Raw genomic sequence first — 25,426 nt, forward strand, 5'->3', positions numbered from 1 at the left:
TGGTGTGCATAATCTGTCCGAAGTGTTCAAGATCGGAAAGACACAGGCAGCTGAAATTGTGAAAAATCAAGAGGAAGTAGTGAAAGAATGGAATTTAAATAGCAACGAACAGCGCATTAAACTATTTAAAAGTGGTAGTGGAGCTCTTGTTGACAAGGGAATGCTGTTTGGTAAAATAAGGAGTCAGAATGTCCCTATGTCAGAACCAATGATCCAAGCAAAAGTGTTAGAATTCATGGCAGAATTAGGTGTTGGAGATTTCAGAACCTCGAATGGTTGGATAAGAAGATTCAGAAAGTGACATGGTATCAACTTCAGAGTGATTTGCAAAGAATCATCTAGGCTAGTGTTAATATGGAAATTGTTGAAAAGTGGCAAGAAAAAGGACCTTCAGTCATAGATGGGTATTCTCTAGAAAATATTTTGAATGCCAATGAAACTAGATTATTTTTCCTTGCTTTACTCAACAAAACTTTGTATTTAAAAGAAAATCATTGTACTGGTGGACAAGTTGTGAAAGAATGTCTTACAGTCTTGTTATATGCAAGTATGAGTGGAGAATGGGAGAAGCCCCTTGTGATAGACAAAGCTGCAAAACAAAAGAATATGGTCATGACGAAGTTTGGCATTGAATGGAAAGCAAATAGGAGATTATAGATGACCAGAGAAATGATGTCAGAGTAGCTAGGACAAAATAATACACCAGGAGTGAAAAGTGTTATTATTTCTTGCTAATGCAGCATTGCATCCAGATAAAATTTAGTTGCAAAATGTGAAGATCATGTTTTTCCCACCAAATGTAACATTAATTTCTCAGCCGCTTGAACAAGGAGTGGTCCAGAATTTCGAGGTTATGTACAGACAGTGAATAATAACCCTCTTGGAGCCAAGAGCCGATCTGATCGGCCGCTCCCCATCAGCTGGAAGAGGCCAGAGCTCCGCCTCCACTCTACTACTGTAAAGTGCCAGGCCGTTTTCAGTGGAAATACATGTATTTTAAAATTCGCGTATATCTACCGGTGTATAGCAAATACCGGCATGAAATTTTCTACATATTGACTACGTAGAATAAGAAACTGGTCTGGAGCGATATAAAGAGTCAAAGACGTTTTATTGTTGATTTATAGTTGTCAATAACGTTTATTTTTAGGAAGAGAGAAATATTTTCGCACTTTCTCTCTCAATATCTACTTTGAAAAAATAATTTACGATTCAAAAGAATATACATAATTATGTATAATGTATTTCTAAATACAGTTCTATAGAATAACTAATTTGAAGGAGAAAAATAAAAACGTAAAAAATAGAAAATCAAACGTATGTCACTAATAAAAACAAGACAATTTTACTTACCGGTAAAATTCGCGTGTATGTATCGATGTTTGGCAAATACTGACAACAAATTTTCTACGTGCGGACAACACAGTATTAAAATAATTCTGAATTATTAAATAAGTAAAATATAGTAGTTGATATTATAGATTTTGTTTTCAGAAAAAATAGTTCCTCGTTTTCGGTTGTAGTATATAATAGAAAAATAATTTTACAATACAACAGAATTTACAAAATTAAGACATGTATGGCACTAAAGCCGTGATTTGCTTTGACCTACTAAGCGACCGCTGCTCAGTTCGGTACCTGCAGTTTACGAGGTGAATCATGGTCAGTGTGACGGATCCTCTCAGTAATTATTCTTGGTCTTCCAGACCGGGGTCGCCCTCTCACCCTCAGATATCTCCTCAATTGCAATCACTTAGGGTCACTTAGATTGAGTGAACCTCGAATCAACCCTCAGGACCAGGCGAAAATTCTCGACCTGGGCGGGAATCGAACCCATGACCTCCGGGTGAGAGGTAGGCACGCTACACTTGGCCCACGGAGACCGGCATTTAGTTAATGATAGAGGACTATATGTGACTAAGGTTTAGCAGAGAGTAAGTGAAAAGTAATTTGAAGTGTGATACGGGCGGAGAATCAGACGGTAGGGCATGTTTAAGTCCAAGAACTTCCTTGAAGGAGACAGGAAGTTGAGGAATGTTGTCGGGTTCAGTGGGACAAATTTCCACAAAATGTTCTCCAGACACATCATCATCATATTCGTTATCACTAGTTTCATCTATCACCATATTCAGAGTAGCTTTAGTGCTGTTTGACACAATTAAACGTCTCTTCTTTAGCTGCGGTGATTCCGCGGACCTGTCCGGTATAATTTCGTCGCTACTCTCTGAAGTAAATTCCATATCGCTGTCCAATAAATCATCTGCGTTAAATTCGCACTGTTCTAAATACTGCATTAATTTGTTGTCATCAATACCTGCTGAAAAATTATCACGTGGACAACATGTCATTTTCCTGTAACAAATCCACTCACTGCAAGGAGCAATCTCTTACTGACCAGTTAGCGGTATTTGTAAACACAGGAAATGACTCTTGTGAAAGGTATAACACCCTCTTAGAACTGCCAAAGCAAGGCCAGGCACACAATAACGTGTAGCCCCTTTACTACAGGTTGTAACAAAAGTATGCACGTCACTATAGGTTGCCTCAAAATTATGTATATCATAGAATTTTAAGCCGGCCGATGTAATCGGCTCTGGCAACTTCCGACTGCATTGTTAACGGCCGACCAGATCGGCTCTGGCAATTTAAAGGGCGCATGCTCGCACTACCGCCTGGCACCAAGAGAGATAAAGCACACTGTATCAGAACTTAACAGGAATGAAGCGACCCTTCAAACACTGATAAAGGGACTGAATTTGCACCAAGCAATTTCACGGAAAATCAATTCATGGAAAAACATTACAGTTTCCTGCTAGTGGTGGATATCCTGAAATAGAATCTGATATTTTTGACAGCAGGGAAGCAATACAAGTTAATTAATGGAGAAGGTTACAGAGTAGAAGTGAACACCTATATCAAAATTGAGTCAGATATTCAACAGAGTGTGAAAGTTGAGACAGGAAATTGATTCTTCAGTCATTCCAAAGGAAAGAGAACAAAAATGAAGATTCTGACGAAAACGGCATTGAAGGCAATCCTAATGATGAATTTGAAGAAAATATGGAAATTAATATGCTGCCAATAACCTTGTACAGTGAGGCTCTTAGCTTTGTTAGGTGACTGGAAGAATTCCATTATAAACAAAATGATGAAAAAGGTCTAAATTTGACATAGCATTTCATTGTATGCAGTGAAAATATCATTGCAATCTGAAGTGGATGAAACAAATGAATATTAAGGATTTTTTCAAGTGCTAATGTTTTACTGGAGATTGGTACATGAACATACTGATTTAAAGTTTCAAAAACTCATATGTTGTTCTTTATTTTAATATGGATGGTAATGTTGTACAGTGTGCACAACAGAGGTTTCCAGAGAAGTGTATTTGCCTCTTTACAATGCAGCTGCAGCAGCGCATCTACAACTTTCTCATGTGAGTACAGTACAGTATATTGTACAATACTATCATATATACAATTATATGTAAGAGTTTTTAATGCTTACCATACATGGGTAACACTGTTACTTATGTTACTTATGTTTAATGGTACCAGTTTCATTCCCTCTGTAGAGTGGACATCCCTTTGTAATGGACAATTTTTTCGGTCCTGAAGGTGTCCGTTATAGAGAGGTTTTACTGTATACAGGGTTGTCGGAAACAACATGAACTGTGCATACGAATGTTAGAGGGTTGGTTGTACTGATAAATAATTTGAAGAAATGAAATTGATATGTCATGCCATTGTCATTTTATCAGTTGCTGAGGTTAGCCAATCAGATTGCTTCGTGGGCAAATTCAAATGGGCTATGTGAAGCAGTGTTGCTATATCCAAGCTGGCAGGATCACACCATAGCAAGTACGCTATGATGACACCAGCTGAAACCTTGTTTGCTTGTTGTTTTAAGGGGCCTAACATCAAAGGTCATCGGCCCAGCTGAAACCACCAGTGTGTTCGTGTTTGATGCTGACTTCTTGGTATGGCTCTCAAGCAGGTATAAGCCACTTGCAAATTTAGCAACTCTGCCTCATAACACCATTTGAATTTGCCTGCGAAGCAATCTGATTGGTTAACTTCAGCATCTGATAAAATGACGATGGCGTGAGATATTGAATTACTTTTTTCAAATGATTTATTAATATGACCAACCTTCTAATGCTCATATACACGGTTCACATTGTCCAATCACCCTGTATAGTTACACTGACTTGTGCAATGGAATCTAGCAGCAGAAATTGTTGTTAATTCATAATGATATTAGAATAGAGCAGAGTAGAATAGAATCTACCTTTCTCCACAGTGTTTTCCTCATGTGGTGGAGTACACCTGTTCCAGTCTTACATTAGGGTTGGAGTCCTTTGCAACTAAACCTAGAATGAAACCTGAGCCAGTCAACTAGGTAGCTAATATGTCCATCCCTAGACCATAGCAATGGCTTCTACCTGGATATTTAGTACTATTTTAGTACATAACATTCTGTTGTGTTGTAATAAAATTAATTGACATTTTCTCTTATTTGTTGTGTTTTTAATCCTTGCCTTTCCAATGAGCACTTACCCTCTGTCAGTGGGGTAACAGAGAAACCTACACTATCATGTTTTCTCATTTCCTTACATCAGCATTAAAAGAATTAAATTACAGCATGTAAGGGAAGGAAAAAGAAAGTGAATTCTACCACAAGAAAGCCATCACTCACAGAAAATAAAATGAGCAATTCATTTTTCAGCAATGCTTAATGTAAGAAGCAATGTATTAAGCAAAGAGACATTTTACTCTTATTCAAAATATACATGCAATATCACAACAGTGCAAGATGCATGCTTATGAATGTGAAACAAAGTCATTAATTACCGGTACAAGAGTTTGAAATCCTGTTTGTCATCTGAATCAACACAATTTATGTCCAGATAATAAGTATTCTGCTACTTTTTGATTATAAGTAAAGTAATATGTTTTATTTATAATATAGGTAATAAAATTTAGTAATTTATTTACCTATTTATCTACACTATTTACAATACATCTTGAAAAGTAATTAGTATTTCTGGCATTCTATTTGGCCAGTTTTAGCTATTCTATAGGCTACGGAATCCATTTGTTGAGTATGTTTGGAAATAATTCCTACAGTGTATGATTTTTTGGTTATTTATTTTTGTCCAAGAATGTAGGGCCTAAACATTAATTTCTTATGGAGTTCGTTGCTGCATCATACTCAACTGTGATGGTATGCACATCCTTGACATCAGAGTGGCTGCTCTTGCACTACACTGAGATACACTGACACACAGACAGGCAGGATAGTGGCCACTGTGCAGCTGTCCGGTTACTAAATTGTGGTGGAGTAAATAAAATACAGTTGCTTTTAAAGTTGCTGTGAATACTACAGCCTTACCTCCAGTTTCAACCTTTACTTTTAATACAAGAAATCTCTTCTTTCCATAACTGTCTTTCCTTTCCCTCTCAAATCCAGCCATTATGTTATGGCTATGTCCATCATCTATGATAACTGTTTCTTCCAGAGTGTTTCCTTCTTATATAAAACTCAGACATGCTAAATTGAAATACAAGCTCAGTTTGTTGAAGAAGTGATATGCAACTGGAGAAATTTAAAATATTATCGTGATGACACAGAGAAATTGGGATATTGCATCAGAACTTATGAATGGCTCTTGTTTAGTGATATGAAATATGTTTCAAAAATCATTAGAATAGGCGGTTAAGCGACTGCAAACATTTTCTCTCAACACACTTTGATTGGACTCCATCAGATATAACATTCCTGTCCTCTTTTCAAAGAACTATACAAATATTAATGAACTCTAGGATCAAACCTCGGATTACTATTAATATTATTTGTTTTATTTGTATTCAAAATTATAAGTTATGTACATGTATACTCATCTAGTGGTTAAGTGTAGGAGAGGGCCTTGAGCCGTACCTTTGTCACCAATAAAGGCATTATCTATCTATCTATCTATATATATTTACCTGAGCCTATTCTTGTGTATTGCTCTATCATATGTTTAAAAGTTTGAAAAATAGTAGTTAAGTTCCAGAAAACAGAATTTTTTGGCATTCTGTATAAGGATGTTCTAGCATTAAATATTAATTAACAAAAATATGTTGTCAAATTTTGGCTGAGTTGTTACTACTACTATTATTTTGGCGTAGGGACATGGTGCACCCATCGCCCGGTGGGAAACCATTGCAATCAGCCATCCAAGTACCGGCAGGAAAACCGAAGCGTTGGGTATGGAGAAAATGCCATCCCTAGCCAAACATCAGGCTCTCTCCAAGGCTTACAACCTTGGCAGTAACTTGGTTGATGTGCAATACCATCGACCCCAAACTACAAGTTTTCAGCTGTAAAGCATGGATGAAAATTCAACTGGAAATAGTACCCCAGGTGGTAACCAATCCACTGTCACTTTGAGTGACGCATGTGGGCCTTCGGATTCTGGGGAGCCTGCACCGACATGCTTGGAGGTATCGGAGACTCCGAGAAACAAGATCAGCCACAAACATCGAAACTTCTTTGCAACCTTCAATGCCAACCCCCTCCTGAAGGTTGGTAAACTCAAACAACTCACAGCTCACAGACATCCTCTCTCATTATGAAATCATAATCGCAGCAATTCAAGAAACAAGGTTTAGTGATGAACATGCCTTTGAGTCTCAAGGTTATAGAATCTTCAAAGGGAAAACTGGCAAACGTGTGATGAAAACTATTCTACACCTCGGCACAGGATTTATTGCCAGCAAGAAGATTCTAGACTCGGTCATCGACTTCAGCTTTCCAAACAGCCGAGTATCGATGCTTAGCTTTCAAAGCATGAACAAAGTCTACACACTTGTGAATGTACATGCGCCAATCAACCAGGCAAACAAGAAAGACCCAGATGGAACAGATAAATTCTGGGAGGAGGAAGATGTCATCTCAAAAATCTCCGATAAACACACGATCATTTTGCTTGGAGATTTCAGTGCTCAAATTGGCAAAGAAAGGAAATTCCAAAACATTGTTGGAAACTACCCAGCCTATCGACGAAACATTCGGAACGGAGAAAGACTTATAGAACTCTGTAAGGCTTTCAAACTAGTTCTAAAATAGACAGCCTTCAAACATCTGCTAAGGAAGCAAAAGACGTGGACATCCCCAAATCCAAACCTGGGAGACTTTCAAATTGATCATGTCGCCATTGCACGGAAAGCAACACGAGAGATTCAAAATGTGAAAGTCCTGAGAAGCGCTAACCTTGATTCGGACCACTATCTTTCCAAGATCAAAATCAAGCTTCTTCCTAGAAACAACAGAAGAGTCCGGACAAAGAAAACCATTAGATCTGACACTGAAAAGCTGAAAACCGACAGAGAGTTCGCTCATAAACTTGAGTCCTTGGATCCAGAGAATTGGGATCAACTGAAAAACGCCATTTTTAAAACTGCTGAAGAGATGGTCTTACTAACAAAACCAAAGAAACACCCGTGGTGGACTGGCAAAGATGGAATTCACAGAAAAATCAAGATAGGTATGAGGATTTCCTGACAGTGAGAAAATATGTAGCAAAGGTCATCCGTGGAGCAAAGCGCTCATTTGACAAGAACCAAATGATACAGATCAAACAGGATTTCAATAAGAACAACACCAAGGATTTCTATAGAACGTTCAAGCACAACCTCACAAAATACACCCCTCCAAGTCTGCATTTCAGAGACCACAAAGGTAAACTTGCCTACAACGACAGGGACAACTGTCAGATCTTGGCAAAATATTTTGAATGTCTTCTCAACTCTGAAGAACCAGAATCACAACTTGCCTTTGAAGAAACCACGTGTCCCAACCCATACTCTTCTCCACCCACAAAAGAGGAAATCAACCAGATCATCAAGTCATTAAAGAACAACAAAGCAACTGGCGAAGATGCAATAATTGCTGAACTCTGGAAGGCCGCAGGGGACAAAATGATCAACAAACTAAAAAAACCAAAACCAAACCCCATGGCACTCCAGCCCTTGAAGGGCCTTGGCCTACCAAGCGACCACTGGACAGCCCGAAGGCTTGCAGATTACGAGGTGTCGTGCGGTCAGCACGACGAATCCTCTCGGCTGTTATTCTTGGCTGTCGAGACCGGATCAACAAACTAACAGAGATCATTCATGAGATCTGGGAAAACGGAAAAAATTCCAAGTGACTCGACAACAGCCGTGATTAATCCCCTTCATAAGAATGGTGACAAAGCAGATGTAAACAACTACCATGGCATCTCCCTGCTTTCGATAACGAACAAAATTCTCTCGAAAGCCCTTCAGACCTGGGCAGAAGAACAGCTCGATTCACAGTTGGGTGAATATCAAGGAGGGTTTAGAAAAAGTCGATCATGTGAAGAGCAGATCATGAATCTTAAGTCTGTTCTTTCCTATCTGAATCTCAGAAATAATAAGTTTGTGGTTACCTTTGTCAGCTTCAGAAAAGGCTATGATTCTATAGATCGACATACACTCCTCCAAATTCTAAAGGAGATGGGTTTAGACAACAAAACAAGAGCAATTATCTAACAGACTCTAACCAACACAACCTCTAGAGTGAAATTCAGGGGAGAGATTTTGGACATCTTCAAAATCAAGACGGGTGTAAGGCAGGGAGATGGATTATCGCCTCTACTCTTCAACTGTGTACTGGAGAAAATAATTCACGAATGGTGCAAAGAGCTGTCCAAGGAAGAGGTCGGGATAGGACCTCAAATAGGATACAAGAGAACTGGCCTGAAGATAGATTGCCTAGCTTTTGCAGATGATCTTACGATATTCTCTGATTCCCTACATACCGCTGCAAAACAAATCAACCTACTTAAAACCCAAGCAGCAAAGGCTGGCCTCCAGATCTCCATTGAAAAAACAGTTTATAACAAATATCAAGCCAACTCCTAGAGAGTTAATTTTAGAACAGGGGAAAATAAAAAGAGCAGAAAAGTTTAAATACTTAGGCGAGTGGATAGCACCTAACAACTCTGAGAAACTAGCAATCACATCTAGAATCAACAAGATGGAAGTGGCATACCAACTAACTAGAAATATCTGCAACAAAAGATCAGTGTCCCTCAAGGCCAAGCTTAGGCATTATTGTTCAGTCATTCGTCCAGAGGCCCTTTATGAAGCAGAATGCCAAGGGTTTAAATGAAAAGTTAGAAGCCAAAGAAAGAAAAATCCTGAGAAAGATTCAAGGACCAATCAGAGAAAATGGTGAGTACAGGAGACGGCATAACAATGAACTGTACCTGCACATGGAAAGGATAACGGACACCATTCAGAAACGGAGGATTAATTTTTATGGCCATGTAACACGTATGAGCTCGCAGAGATTGACCAACCGGGTCTTATCCTACTTTGTAAACAAGAAAACCAAGGGACCCTGGTTCACCGAAGTTGAAAAATACCATCAAGAAATAGGGATCACACATGAAGACATCTAGGAATGTGTTCCTCTCCAGAAGAAAGTTCGAACATACTAGTGATTTCAACAAAAGCCGAAGTTGAAAACAGGCAAGAAGTGGACTGATGAAAGAAAGGAGGCTCACAGAAAGCGAATGCGGGAATACTGGCAAAGAATTAAAGCTCAAGGATGCAAACGGTTGAAATAACATGGTTCACAGCCGGCTGAAATAATAATAATAATAATAATAATAATAATAATAATAATAATAATAATAATAATAATAATAATAATAATAATAATAATAATAATAATAATTTATCATTATAATTATCAATCAATCAATCAATCAATCAATCAATAATAATAATTTATCATTATAATTTATTATTATTATTATTATTATTATTATCAATAATAATATAATAATAATATAATAATAATAATATAATAATAATAATAATATATAATAATAATAATAATAATAATAATAATAATAATAATAATAATAATAATAATAATAATAATAATAAATAAAAAATAAATAAATAAATAATAATAAATAATAATAATAAATAATAATATATAATAATATATAATAATATATATAATAATATAATAATAATAATAAAATAATAATAATAATAATAATTTATCATTATAATTTATTATTATCATTATAATTTATTATTATTATTATAATTTATTATTATTATTATTATTATTATTATTATTATTATTATTATTATTATTATTATTATTATTATTATTATTATTATTATTATTATTATTATTATTATATTCATCTTCATACCTTTGGTGATAAAGAAAGCCAAAAATACCAAGAACAACTTTAAAATGTGTAACCTGGAATATAAATGATCAATAAGAGGCAAAATTAGAAAAAATAAAAATGAGGGAAACCATGAAATGGGAAGGCATGAAGGAAATAATACCACAATGCAATGATATAACTCATTTATACTTAAGAACAGTGAGGTAAATTTGGAAGAAAGAAAGAAAGAAAGAAAGAAAGAAAGAAAGAAAGAAAGAAAGAAAGAAATCAATCAATCAATCAATCAATCAATCAATCAATCAATCAATCAATCAATCAATCAATCAATCAATCAATAAATCAATCAATCAATCAATCAATCAATCAATCAATCAATCAATCAATCAATCACCAGTTGTACAAGCATACTTACCAACTTCTGAGGCAGAGTATTAAAACATAGATGAAATAAATTATATTTTATGAGGTGATTGGGAAAGGAAAGGTGAAGGCTATAATTAAAATGAGTGACTGGAGTAATTTTATAGTCAAAAGGTAGCAGGCAAAACAAAAGCACAGTAGGAGGACTTTTAAATGAAGTGGAAAATAATGAAATTTTTTACAAAAAAATATTAGCAACTAAAAAAGTCCAAGTGATAAAAAGTAATTGCATCTAACCTTTAGAACAGGGTTTGTATATGTCCCTTAAAATATGAGATTGTCCCTTTTTAAAAACCCTCTCTCTTTATTCCAAAAATCTTTGTAGGGAAATGATACAAGTAAATGCAACTAGCCTTTAGAATAGGGTTTGTATATGTCCCGTAAAATATGGAATTATCCCTTTTTCAAAAATCCTGTCCCTTTGTCCTGAAAAGCTTCACTGGGACACCAAAATGTCCCATATTTTGTTAAGTATGCAAAAATTAATAGATTTTCTTCAATTATACCTACTGTGACTTTAAAATGAATCATAATTATAGACAAAAACCTCCACTTATAAAATGTGAATGACTTGTCTGTTTAAATTCAAAGGTTGCTGAATAAGACTATTCAGCAGTTACAAACACTTCGAGTATTGAGACACTTTGTTTATTTGATTGAGGTTTACAGTCAATACATATAATGTTAGTGTTGTTTTGTAGTGTATCGACTGTAGCCATAGGCCACATAGCATCATGTGGATGTAGCCAATTGCATAAAAATGTATTCAAAATTGCTTAAAAGGAAATTTTCCATAACAGTTTCCTTTCATGAAGAGTGTCACTGATGACTGACTAAAATAATAGTGATAATAAACAAAGAGAAATCAATGCTAATTGTGAAATTGTTCTTCCAAAAAAGAATGTGTACACTACGTACACCCATGTTCAATTCTGAGTAGCCAACTGTCAGAAATGTAAGATTAGCAAGAGGACTGGTATGTTGTCAAAAGGTACATGCAGCTCGCTTCCACTGAGGGTGTGTGCTAAAAGAATTGCACCATCTCAGGACGGGGACACAAATTTGCTATTTTACCTGAAAAATGGGGAAATAAGGAAGAATGTAAGTTTGTATTTTGTTGGAAAGTTACTAATGTTTCATCTTTTGGTTGATTTTGTTCTGTATTCAATAAATCTTAAGAGCTCAAGATGTTTTTTTTTTTGCTATTTGCTTTACGTCGCACCAACACAGATATGTCTTATGGCGACAATGGGATAGGAAATGCCTAGGAAGTGGAAGGAAGCGGCCGTGGCCTTAATTAAGGTACAGCCCCGGCATTTGCCTGGTGTGAAAATGGGAAACCACGGAAAAACCATCTTCAGGGCTGCCGACAGTGGGGCTCGAGCCCACTATCTCCCGATTGCTGGATACTGAGCGCACTTAAGCGACTGCAGCTATCGAGCTCGGTCCAAGATGTTTTGTCCATCGACAATTTCTTTAGGAGCTCATGTCCTACATCTATATAAAGAGTTAGGAATGTCCTGTATTTTTCAAAAAAAAAAGGCTATGAACTCTACTTTGGGATAATAAATTAAGAACATAGAAACTATATAATATGTAAAATTCTTCCAAGATATGAATGAATGAATGAATGAATGAATGAATGAATGAATGAATGAATGAAAGTAAGGAATTGAAGAAGCTAACTAAAGATAGGGGAATATTGATCATGACAAGATATGATTAAACATTTTAAGACATAAAATTGGAAAATAAAATGAAAACAAATTAAAGCAAAGTGTGTAAAATGTCCTCATAGAAACACTGGACCAGGTCTCCTCTTTGCTGACTGCACTTTTGCCATTGAGATACTGATCTTCAAGTTGTTAGAATCAGTTTTATTATGGTGCTTGGTTGTGCATTATTTTATGATGGGGGAGCAACATGGTCCTCCAAGCAATAATTATTCTGAGAACAGGTCTCTATCAGACAAAATTTAAATATTTGAAAGTTATTTATAAATTTACAATATTAATTTCAGGTAAGGTTTGAATAGTTTTTCCTTGAACTTTTTTATCCCCTCTCCATAATGAATATTTAAAAAAAATATTTTCTATTAAAATAGTTATTTGATAGTAACTGCTTAAATGAATGATATTATAGTCATTCTCAGTGTGTCTAAAATTGGGACTCACCTGCATTATCATTTATTAATTATAAATATGTGGATTTCAATGCACGTGTTTTACAAGAGTGTGTAAATATTCAGCACAGAGTAATCCCATCTTTTATGATATGAGCATTCCCATTTCATTTAGAGTCTGGTTCATTTCTATAAGATAGGATTCGACATCAAGACATAAAATTCATTCAGAACTTATAAATGATCTTGTTATTTAATTTTGTGCAGTTACATGTTAGTAAATATGTTAGTGCACTCCAAATACTTGCAGTGAATATTTTTTAACATTTGACACACGGTATCCATGCAAAGCCAAATTAAATAAATAAGTCTGTATATACAGTATAGTCATCTCTTACCTTTTTATTGATTCTGAACAACCAAGTCTTTATGTTTGTATAATGATTGTGGGAGATGTGGTCGATGGTGAACACTGGTCCATACTTCTTGGAATGACGCCCTTCTGGCCAAAAAGGAGGGAAATTTTGCTAAAAAAAGAAAAGATTATCAACATCATATTAGTCTTGTAACTAACTTCAAGTCTACTATAAGTCAAGTTACAGCCTCATAAATATATTTTACAATTTGCTTTATGTCGCACCAACACAAATAGGTCTTATGGTGACGATAGGATAGGAAGGGCCTAGGAGTGGGAAGGAAGCAGCTGTGGCCTTAATTAACATACAGTCTCAGCATTGCATGGTATGAAAATGGGAAACCACGGCAAATCATCTTCAGGGCTGCCGACAGTGGGGTTCGAACTCATTATCTCCTGGATTCAAGTTCACAGCTGTGTGGCCCTAACTGAACAGCCAATTCGTCCGGTTATAAATACTAGTTTGAAATTGTATATACACTGTATACCAACCCCCTCCCCCACCAACAAAATATAAATATTGAATTATTGTAGTCTATATTATTAAACTATTCTTAAGCTTTTTTATGTTTAAAGTGCTTCTTGAATATTGAATTGAAATGCTAATCAACATTCAATCCTGGCTATAGGACAGACTCTCTCTCCTCCATACAAATGAAATGCGTAAAATAGACAATAACTGTCAGGACTTATTGGGCAACTCTAAAGGAGTTACTGGAGAAAGAAATCTTGTTTCCGCCAACAGATGGACCTAATTCACTCTCTTCATAAAAAAAAAATATATTAAAAGATTTAGTGCCTTTTGAGAGGTTGTCCTACTATAAATGACAGTGCCGAAAATCTTGCCCTTTTCTGGCTACAAGATCATATTGAAAAGTTGGGTCCTAAGTGAATTACATTAAGAACTGTACATACTGGAGATTAGTAATGAGGTCCAAATATCTCTGCTGTGAGCAAACATTACAGAGTATTGGACACCTATGAATTAGGAAAGCATTTGTGAAAAAAAAAATGTAGCAGTGTGCGTAAACTTAGACAAAGAGATAGAAGTCATTATAAATATTTATTCCAGTTAATGAGTGAATCTCAAAACATAATAGTATGTCATCCACAGAATGATATGGGTAATTAAAATTGCATTACTTGTTTTTTAAAGCGACTATACATTGCAGCTTAGTTTTTTTCTTTGGCGTGTGACCTCTGAAGAGGCCTGGTGCAGGTCTTTCGAGTTGACGCGGTATACATGACCTGCACGTCTGTGAGAATGGGGCCCTACCTATGATGAATTCTAATGCTGAATATGGTACACACACCCAGTCCCCAAGCCATTGAAATTAACCAATTAAGGCTAAAATCACTGACCCGGCCAGGAATCGAATCCGGGACCCTCTGATCCAAAGGCCAGCATGGTAACCATTTGAATGGAAAATTCTAAATTCCCATGGAAGGAATTAGATTTTTTTCACCAATAGAGCATGTCAAAAATATCTCCATAGGAATTTAGAATTTTCCATTCAGAATTGCTAGGTGGGCAATAATTCCATTGTGGAGATTTATCTCCCGTATGCAGTTATCAGACTGTGCCTCTTATAAGGGCTTCTGATAAGTTCACCTGCATACACCCCAGTGTCAGTGGGTAGGGTCTGACACATCCCATTCTGATGATGCTAGTGTCAGACCTAAGACAAAACGCTGGTTAATAGAGCAAACGCCTGAAAAGCCTAACATCTGATATGTCTTTGACATTGGTAACCATTTAGCCATGGAGCTGGACTGCAGCATAGTACAAGCCTGCATTATGCAATGTTTTATTTAAAATGTGCATTGGTATAATGCATAATGTTTTACCTAAGTGTAGCTCTTTGTTGCAGGAGAAGCATATTAGTACTTTAAAGATCAGTCATTACTGATCTGCATTTAGATCAGTCGCCCAGGTGGCAGATTCCTTATCTGTTGTTTTTCTAGCCTTTTCTTAAATGAACGCAAAGAAATTGGAAATTTATTGAACATTTCCCTTGGTAAGTTATTCCAGTCCCTAACTCTCCTACCTGTAAACAAATATTTGCCCCAGTTTGTCCTCTTGAATTCCAGCTTTATCTTCATATTGTGATCTTTCCTACTTTTAAAGACATCACTCAAACATATTTGTCTACTGATGTCATTCTACGCCATCTCTCCACTGACAGCTCGGAACATACCACTTACATGTTATAATTCTCATATTTTGGTCCGTATTGAATTGTACATTAAAGTCAAAGAAATATTAATGTTTATGTATTGAATAGGTGGAATTAAATAAACATTAATATTTCTTTGACTTTAACATACCACTTAGTCAAGCAGCTCGTCTCCTTCCTCCCAAGTCTTCCCAGTCCAAACTTTGCAACATTTTTGTAACACTACTCTTTTGTTGGAAATGACCCAGAAAAAATCGACCTGCTTTTTTTGGATTCTTTCCAGTATACTTGAATCAAGTAATCCTGGTGAGGGTCCCATACACTGGAACCATACTCTAGTTGGGGCTGTCATGTTAGAATTTTGTCCTGTTGGGCTTCTTTAATGGGTTAGAGGTCAATGATATACCGGTAACTTAAGTTTTTCAGTCTGTTGAAACATGAAATATAACACTTAGAACACTAAAACATACCTGTAAAAAATGAACAACTATAAGAAGAATACCATGTTTCTTTCTATCAAATCACTTTTAATCATGAATGTATACGGTCAGTAGTGTTTACGTTGCATAAACTTGTCCATGATTGTGAATTGGTGGTGTTATCAACACGTGAGAAAAATTATGAATCTAGAAGTTCATTATTAACACTTTAGTAACTTTGTAAACATTTTCTGTACTTCTCTTAAATCAGCTTTTGTCCGTTACTTCTGATACCAACTGCTGGACTGCTAACTAACATACTTTTCTTAATTCATAATTTAGTACAGATAAGTATAACCTAACCCATATCCTAAGATTATTTTATTTGTTTCTGTAGTGAATTGTTAACTTTTAGAAGGTTTTCTATAATTTTAATTGATTCTTCTCCTAGTATGTTATATATTAATTAAGGAGTTGTACATGTTGGTAATGTCAAAAAGGATATCATTCTTGTGCTGTCTGTTATTTTTAGTTACGGTATTTCTAGTGTTCTTGTTTAATCGACCTGTCTTCTTTGATAGAGGATTTTTCCAATTAGTATTTGTTTGAGTAGTTTGCTGATGTTATAACTAGGTTTTCTTTGAAATTTACTATCGGTCTGATGGGATATGAGTCTTTATGTACTTTGGGGAGGGCTCTTAGTGTGAGGAGTTAGGGACTTGATGGAAAGTCTTTTTCCTGTTGTGTTAGGATAAGGTCTGTTTTCTTGATCAAATGTTTTATCTCATTTTGATATCCTGTTATTATTAAAGAATTCATTTGTTTTTTCTATGTACTTACTCCTCTCTTCCCATTATCACTGTTATATTCCCTTTTGTAATTATTAGGTTCTCATTTTTATTTTGCTCTTCATGGTGTTTAATGCCAAGCACTGAGTTTTGAAATTTGCTTGTTCAACGGAATTTTTATGTCTGATTATTTTTAGTTTCTTAAGAAGAAAGCCATACTTTCCAGTGTTGACCCAGTTAAATGTAACTTGAAAACTTTTCAGTTTGTCGAACACACAAGTTCAGTATAAATATTACACTATAACATACCCGTAGAAAACACATTATTAAGCAAGGAATAAAATTAAACACTATTAAACATAGAATGACATGTTTTGTTCATAAGAGAACATAATCAAATTCTACCAAGTCACACTCAGTATTTGGGAATATTTATGTTCATTTCTATCCAAACACCTAAGAATTTGAAATATGGAACTTATCTTAATGAAATCCTACTTTGTCTCCCACTCCAGCATACAATATGAGGTGTTTGAAAAACCCTTGCTCTTTCATTGGCTTATATTCAACCGGCTGCTAGTCTGATGACCCTCCATTACGTCACGCACCCCACTCTAGGCAGGCCAATAACATGCTGCACTTCCTCTTATTATTATTATTATTATTATTACTATTATTATTATTATTATTATTATTATTATTATTATTATTATTATTATTATTATTATTATTATTATTATTATCATCATCATCATCATGTCAGATGCAGAAATTCTATGCAACAATTTCCGACTCGTTGGCTGAATGGTCAGCGTACTGGCCTTCGGTTCAGAGGGTCCCGGGTTCGATTCTCGGCCGGGTCGGGGATTTTAACCTTCATTGGTTAATTCCAATGACCCGGGGGCTGGGTGTTTGTGCTGTCCCCAACATCCCTGAAACTCACACACCACACACAACACTATCCTCCACCACAATAACACGCAGTTACTTACACATGGCAGATGCTGCCCACCCTCATCGGAGGGTCTGCCTTACAAGGGCTGCACTCTGCTAGAAATAGCCACACGAAATTATTATTATTATTATTATTATTATTATTATTATTATTATTATTATTATTATTATTATTATTATTATGCGACAATGAGGATGTATCTTGTACATCAATGGAAAGCATCCCGAATTGTGGAAATGGGCTTGATATGAATCAGCAAATAACAGAATATCAGCAGAAGGAAGAGGAGCATCTCAAGATTGGCAGAGCATTGCTAAAAAGTATCATGGCAATTCCACTGAATAATCTGAAGAAGGAAATTAAGAACGGCCTGGCAAAATTGGAAGAAACTCTAGATGTGGAGGCAACTTGCAGAATGTCGACAGGGGAGCAATTAGAACAAAAACCAAGAACTGTAAAGGAGCCAGAGCTGACTAAAACATCACTATCAATGGCAAACAAGAAGACAGATGAGGTAGAATGGAAAAAAGTCCTCTCCAAAGTGAAAAAGAAGAAAAATAATGAGATAAAAAGTACGCTACCAGAAACCAATAGAAATGATCATGACACAGCCACAGAAAGTGGAAAGAAGAGGAAACAAGATCACCCCAAACCACAGAGCTGTTCAGAAGCTGTCCTCATCACACCAATGAATGGTAAGACTTATGCGGAGGTTTTAAGAAACATCCAGAGTAAAGTGAAGCCAGAAGAAAGTGGGACAGATATTCGGTGAATTCGTAAAACAAGAGTGGGCGCTGTTCTTTTGAAATTTAACAAAACCACGCAAAATGAGAACAGGAACGTCTTTAGTAAATCTTTGAGAGATGTCGTCGGACAAGATAGTGAAGTGAAAGCTCTGATCCCCTGAACAACACTGGAAATTCGGGATATGGATGACGTTACCACTGCTGTGGATGTAGAAGATACTGTAAGGAGAAATTGGCAGAATTTCAATGCAGATATAAAAATTATAGTCACAAAATCGAACAGCAGAGGGCAGAAAATCACCATAGCAGAGCTGGAAGACAAAGTGGCTATAAAACTTCTGGAAGCTGGTCTAATCAAAGTAGGATGGCTCTACTGCAGGATGCAAAAAGGAATTGTGGTACCCCGTTGCTTTTGATGTCTTTCTTACGGGCATCATGTGCGTATCTGAAAAGGCCAGACAGAAGTAATCTTTGCTTCAAGTGTGGAGAAACTGGGCACAAGGCAGCAGGCTGCAAAGCAAATCCACAATGTGTAATTTGTACAGACAGGGGTGTAGAAAGAATAAACGAAACCACATACCTGGCCCAGGTGCCTGTGTTGTATTTTATCAAGCTATTGAGGTGGTTAAAGTCAAAAACAAATAGTACAAATTATTCAGGCAAATGTTCACAGAAGTCAGACAGCAAACGATCTTTTGACCCTGCTGACCTTCGAGGAAGGAGCAGATCTACTATTATTCAGTGAATAGTATTACGACAGGGATCACCCAGGATGGCTTGCAGACAACCTTGGGACATGGACATCTGCAATTTGGATACCAGATCTAAGAAAATTTATGGTTATAGATTATGGGTGTGGAGATGGATTTGTTTGGGTTCTGATTGGCAGAATAACATTTGTGAGCTGTTACTTCACTCCGAATTAGTCTGTGAGTGACTTTCAGACAAAACTGGATGGCCTTGAAGATGCACTACAAGGAATGGACAACAGATTGGTGGTTGCTGGAGATCTCAATGCCCAAGCGTTAGAATGGGGCATGCCACAAACGGATTCTAGAGGACGATGTATAATGGAGATGGCTGCTAGAACAGGTTTGATAGTCATTAACATCGGAAACATGTCAACCTTCCGGCAACCAGGCTGTAGGGGAACAATACCTGACATTACATTTGCATCAGAAGACATTTCGTCGAGGATCACTGCATGGCGAGTGATAGAGGACTACACGGGAAGTGATCACCAATACATCATTTTTCATGTGCTCCAAAAAGATCTGCAGCTAAGGACTATGTCACGCAATTTACCAAACCAACAATGGAATATAGCCAGTATAGATAAAGAGAAATTTCTTGATACACTACATAGAGAAATGGAGGACATATCAAGAAAATGCTCTGGTTATACAGGAAATTAAATGGCTAACATACATGTCAAGCTCATCATGCAGCTTCTTCAACAGGCTTATGATGCATCTATGACTAGAAGGAAACCGCAAAACTGTAAACATCCAGGCTGTGGTGGACTGGTGGACTGAAGAAATTGCAGAGTTGAGGAAATGTTGTCTACGGCTGAGGCACAGAGCACAGAGAGCTAGAGATAGCCAGAAAGATGTTTCACTCACTGCAGAATATAAATCAGGAAGGAAAGAACTCTGAAATACAATCAAGAGAAGTAAAACTGATAGATGATGGGCAATGGTTAAGGAAGTAGATGGCAACCCATGGGGACTGGGCTATTAGGTCATCTTGAAGAAACTTGGGGAGCTGTCAAATCCAACCGTGGATCTGCAAACCATGAAAGAAGTAGTAGATAATCTGTTCCCTGATCATCCAGAGAGGATTGCTGATGAAGATGTAAGACAAGCAATCGACATACCACTTTTCACCACAGAAGAACTGCAAAGAGCCATTAGTTCTCTCAGAAATAAGAAAGACCCAGGGCCAGACCATATACCAGCCGAAGTGCTGAAGACAACGGCAGAATTCTGTCCACAGTCACTGCTCGAAATGTACAACAGTTGCCTCATGGCAGGTATTTTTAGAAATTGATGGAAAAAAGCACGGTTAGTTTTGATCAGCAAAAGGAAGTCTGCGGGGTATAGATCTCTGTGTATGCTTGATACTGCAGGAAAAGGTTTAGAGAAGCTCCTACAGCTCAGAATACTCCCAGCAGTTCAGCAAGCTGAGATTAGTTACCTTGTCGGCATGGTTTTCGGAGAGGACATTTGGCAGTTGATGCAGTATTAGAAGTGGTGAACACTGCCAAAAGAGCACAAACCAGCAAACATTATTCCTTTAAAGTCGTGCTTCTTGTGACCTTCGATGTAAAGAATGCTTTTAACTCAGCAAGATGGACGGACATGTTGGAAGCACTTCAAGAAACATTCAAGCTTCCAGAGTATCTCATGAGAATATTGAAAGACTATTTGAAGGATCGCTTACTGCTGTATAATACAGAGGGTGGACAAAAGATTAAACGAATCACCGCTGGTACAGTACAAGGATCCATCCTTGGCCCAAACATTTGGAACATTACTTATGATGGCTTACTGCGTCTAGAGATGCCTGAAGATACAACACTTATAAGTTATGCTGGTGATGTGGCTGTCTTGATAGTGATCCGTGATCTGGAACTGGTGCAACTTAAACCGAATCAAGTGATGGAACGGGTAAAGGGATGGATGATTAACCACACTTCCTGATCATAAAATGGAAATCGTTCTTTTGACAAGAAAAAGAATTGAGACTATTGTGTTGTTTCAAGTTGGAGAGATAGCCATTGAAACAACTAAGAGTGTGAAATATTTAGGCATTACGCTTGATACCAAACTCACATTCTGGCATTATATCTGGAAGGTGACAGACAAGGCAGCGAAATATATGACCGAACTTAGCCGACTGATGGGCAATATCAAAGGCCCAAGATCCAGCAAACGATGACTTCTGATGTCAACAGTTATATCAGTGCTTCTGTATGGCTCTGAGGTATGGGCTGAATAATGAAGATAGGAAAGTATAGGAGAATTATAGCTGCAGTACAACGAAGAGCAGCATTGCGAATAGCACGTGCATATTGTACGGTATCCGAACCTGCAATCCTTACTGTAGCCGGAGTAGCGTCTATTGACTTAGTTGCTTTTGAACGACAGGAAATCTGGCGTACTCAAGGAAAACTCGGACAGAAACGTGGAAAGAAGTTAGCCCGTAGCTGTTGAATGGAACGCTGGAAACAGAGACGAGAAAGTGATCCTCAAGGGAAATGTAAAAAGCGAATAATACCATGTTTAAATGATTGGACTGAACAGACTTGGTGAGGTAAATTACTACATTACTCAGCTTCTAACAGGACATGAATACTTCCATAAATTTTTGCACAAATTGAACATAGCCAGCAGCCCAAAATGCATTTATTGTCATGATATAGATGACGTCCTACATACTTCCTTCGTGTGTGATCATTTGTTGACAGAAAGAAGTATTGTGGAAGCCAGATAATATTGTGCTTGTGATGCTGAGGAATCAGGAATCTTGGGATAGGGTGACAGAATATGTGGAAAGTATCCTGCGCCAGAAGAAGAGGGATCTGGATGCTTTTGAACATCAGTGAAAGATGAATGAAGGAAGAAGAAGTCTGAATGTCTGAACGACACTGGCCTGAAGTAATGCGAGAGCTGTTCTGGGGTAGAAACAAACATCATGGGAAAATGGGTGTGTGGTTTTTAGTGGATAAGAATCCCACACACTTGTGGAGTGCGGACCCTTCACGAATGTCTCACGTAAGATTTTCCACACTCGCACAAAAAAAAAATAAAAAAAAAAAATATTACTACTATTATTATTACAATAATTATTATCATTATTATTACAATTTTTTATTTTTTTGATTTAGAGAGAGTTCTTTTAAGATGTTATTTTTAGTGATAAATATTAATCTAAAATATTGTCTCAAGTGGTGATGACAGTGCATAAATATAAGATTATCTTAATGCAAATTCTGGACCTTTAAGTCAGAGATTACCTCCTGTGGAATTCATTAAGTGCTAATGCAAAAAGTATTGTCCAGATTTTACTTAAGGGGGGTAATTTAAAAAGAATGTATGATCATTCAGGCTGGTTTCGTTATCTTTCTTTGCAGTGTAAATTTTGATTGCTTCTTTAATACTCAGAGATTTACTTTTATTTTCAATGTGCAAGATTTTTAGATCTGTGTTGATGTCTGTGAAATTGTGTGAACTGTCATATACGTGTTTTCTGAAGGCTGAGTGTTGAGTGTATCTGATTTTTTTTGTGTGTTCTTTGTATCTTGTGTAGAAATTATGTCTTGTTCGGTCTATATATGTGGCATTGCAGTTAGGTTCTTGGCACTTGAGTTCATAGACTCCTGACTTGGAGAACAGGTCTCTTTTTGTTTAGGTTGCATTTGCTGACGTGTCTTTGCAGTGTGTTGTTCATTCTAAAGGCTACTTTTAGACCTTGATTTTTGAAAATGTTTGCTGTTTTGTATGTGTTCTGAACAAGGTTCTCTTCCCTGTGTGGTTTTTCAGGGGGTTTTCCTTATGTTTATTTAATACACTAGTGTCAAAAGTTAAGCATAATCACTAAACGAGGCCATACCACCCGATAGGAATGTCAGACAGATTGCTGAACAAATGGAAGCTGACACACACACCATATGTCACACAACTTGTCCAAAAAACAGTGTCAGAAAAGTTCTGACAGTTAAGGTACACCTTGGCAAATGTCTTCCACAACAAAATATGCTGTTAATAGGGTGTATGGTTACCCCTAATGGCCACACATGCTTCACAGTGATGTGGCATGCTCTCTATCAGATGGTCCAAGAGCTCTTGTGGCAATTGATCCCAATCCTCTGGAAGGGCAATGAGTCTTGGAGCGTCATTGGTGGAGGCTGACGGGATGTAATTCGCCTCCCCAATGCATCCCAGGCATGTTCTATAGGATTCAGATCCGCAGACCTCGCTGGCCAGTCCATGCGATGAATGTCTTCCCAGCTAGAAATTCATCCACCAGAGCAGCGCGGTGGGATTGGGCATTATTGTCTATTAAGAGGAAGTCTGGGCCAACCGCACCTCTGAAGAGTTGATCATGTAGTCTCAGTACCTAATCCCTGTATCTCCAAGTGTTAACAGTGTTCCTCGGATCACCCACGAAGATGTGCAGGTCCGTATGGCCATTCAACATAATGCCGCCACACACCATGACACCACAACCACTATACTGGTCCCATTCCACGATATTCCTGTGGTTGTATCGGCTACCCGGTTCTCTCCAGATTAATGTGCGATGGGAATCGTTCTGCAAACTGAAGCGGGATTCATCTGTGAAGAGCAGATGCCTCCATTCATTCATGGTCCAGTTTCGATGTTGAAGGCTCCACAGTAAATGGGCCCATCTTTGTGCTGGAGTGAGTGGGATGCACACCGCTGGACGTTGGGCAAACAGCTCTGCTGTTCTGAGCCTCTGGTACACAGTTTGCCAGAAAACGGTAACCCGTGAGATGGCTGTAGCTCCGCTGACAATTGTCTTGCAGATGAACTTTGATTTCGTCGGGCGGTTAAGGCCAGATATTGGTCCTGCTGTGGGGTGGTTACCCTTGGTCGACTTGGTACTGGCCTACGACTGACATCTCCTTTGTCTCGAAATCATCTCCAAAGCCTGGATATGACACTTTGTGGCACATTCAAGGATATAGCGACTTCAGTCTGTGTTTGGCCTGCTTCCAGGTGGCCGAGTATTCTACCCTGCAAAACGGGGTCCAAATGGTGTCATTGTACCATTATGTTGTCACGTTCACCGCGAGGCTACACTCCGCACACTATAACAGAGCAAATACAACTGAGGGAATATAGGGCGCAGGCACTGGCTGTTTTTACCTTGCGGTTACACTGCTAGTCAAAGCAAGGAACACTCCTTTCCTATACAGAGCAAACACATAAGGTTGGTAGGTGCATATGTTGTGCAATTTTCAGTCTATTTCCTGTTGCCCTGCTTACTCGTAACTTATGCTTAACAATTGGACACTAGTGTAGTTTATCTACCGTGCCCGGAGAGTAGTTGTTTTCTTTTGTGATTTGTTTAATTATTTGTATCTCTTCCTCGAAATCTGTTGTACTCACTGGTACAGAAATAGCTCTGTGTATCATTGTATTCAGTGCTGCTACTTTGTGTGTGTAAGGGTGGTTCGATTCATTGTCAATAATGTGTGATGTTCGAGTTGGCTTTCTGTATACTTTATACAAAGTGTAGTTATTATTCCTACTGACTGTGATATCTAAAACGTTTATTTTCTTGTTAGTTCCAGGTTCCAATTTGAACCTGATTGACTTGTGTATAGAATTTACTAAGTTTAGTAACTGTTGCATGTTTGTGACATCATTATTGTATGTGCATTATGCATCATCTACATATTGCTCCAGTGTAAGATTCCTTTAGAATACTGGGGGCAAGAAAATGTTTTGGAAGTTATTTAGAAGCTTAGCCCAACAAATACATTTCAAAATAAGATAAAACAAGCGATCAAGGAAACCGACCTTATTCTTACACAGCAAGATAGAGAAAAACTATAAAAAATCCTGAACTACTAAGAGTTCTCATAAAATACATAAAGACCAACAGTAAATTACTAAGATATGCCAAACTGCAATGTAAGCAAACTACTCAACCAAATGCTAAAAGAAACAATCTCTAACAAAGAAGACAAGTCAGTTAAAACACCCTGGAACTAACTAAAGAACACATACACTTTTTTCCTTCTCTGTATGTGAGGAATCTACCCCCATGTTTTTCTGAAACATCCTGTATAATTTCAAGAAGTTTCTTAATTCTGGATGCCATCTTAATATTTTATCGTTTTTTCTATTTTGTTTCACATTTTATTGCCAAACATGAAAGCTATGCATGGTCATGTGTGGGAGAGTAAAATCACTGTTTCTATCTATATATATATAAAATAAGAGCTTTGTCTATACATTGCTCAGAATTTAAAAATAACTAGCTGATGTACCCGTGCTTCGCTACGGAATTCTACATTGTATACAGAATTGTAGGTTAGATAGTGTACACATTTTGAGCAAGACTGTATTAAATTGCATAGCTCGTAATGTTACCCTAGAAACGTGGCGGACAAATCATCAAACGT

General features: G+C 37.2%; 1 protein-coding gene across 1 annotated transcript in view; it reads right to left on the reverse strand.

The window, feature by feature from the left end:
* The window catches only part of Ptp36E (protein tyrosine phosphatase 36E), an 862,119-nt gene that overhangs the window by 51,365 nt on the left and 785,328 nt on the right, over positions 1-25,426 (reverse strand). The window contains exon 13 of the mRNA XM_067147378.2: positions 13,166-13,294. Within this exon, the coding sequence (XP_067003479.1) occupies positions 13,166-13,294 (129 nt within the window). The remainder of the gene's footprint in view (positions 1-13,165; positions 13,295-25,426) is intronic.

Source organism: Anabrus simplex, chromosome 5 (assembly GCF_040414725.1).
Source record: "Anabrus simplex isolate iqAnaSimp1 chromosome 5, ASM4041472v1, whole genome shotgun sequence".
Lineage (NCBI taxonomy): Eukaryota > Metazoa > Arthropoda > Insecta > Orthoptera > Tettigoniidae > Anabrus > Anabrus simplex.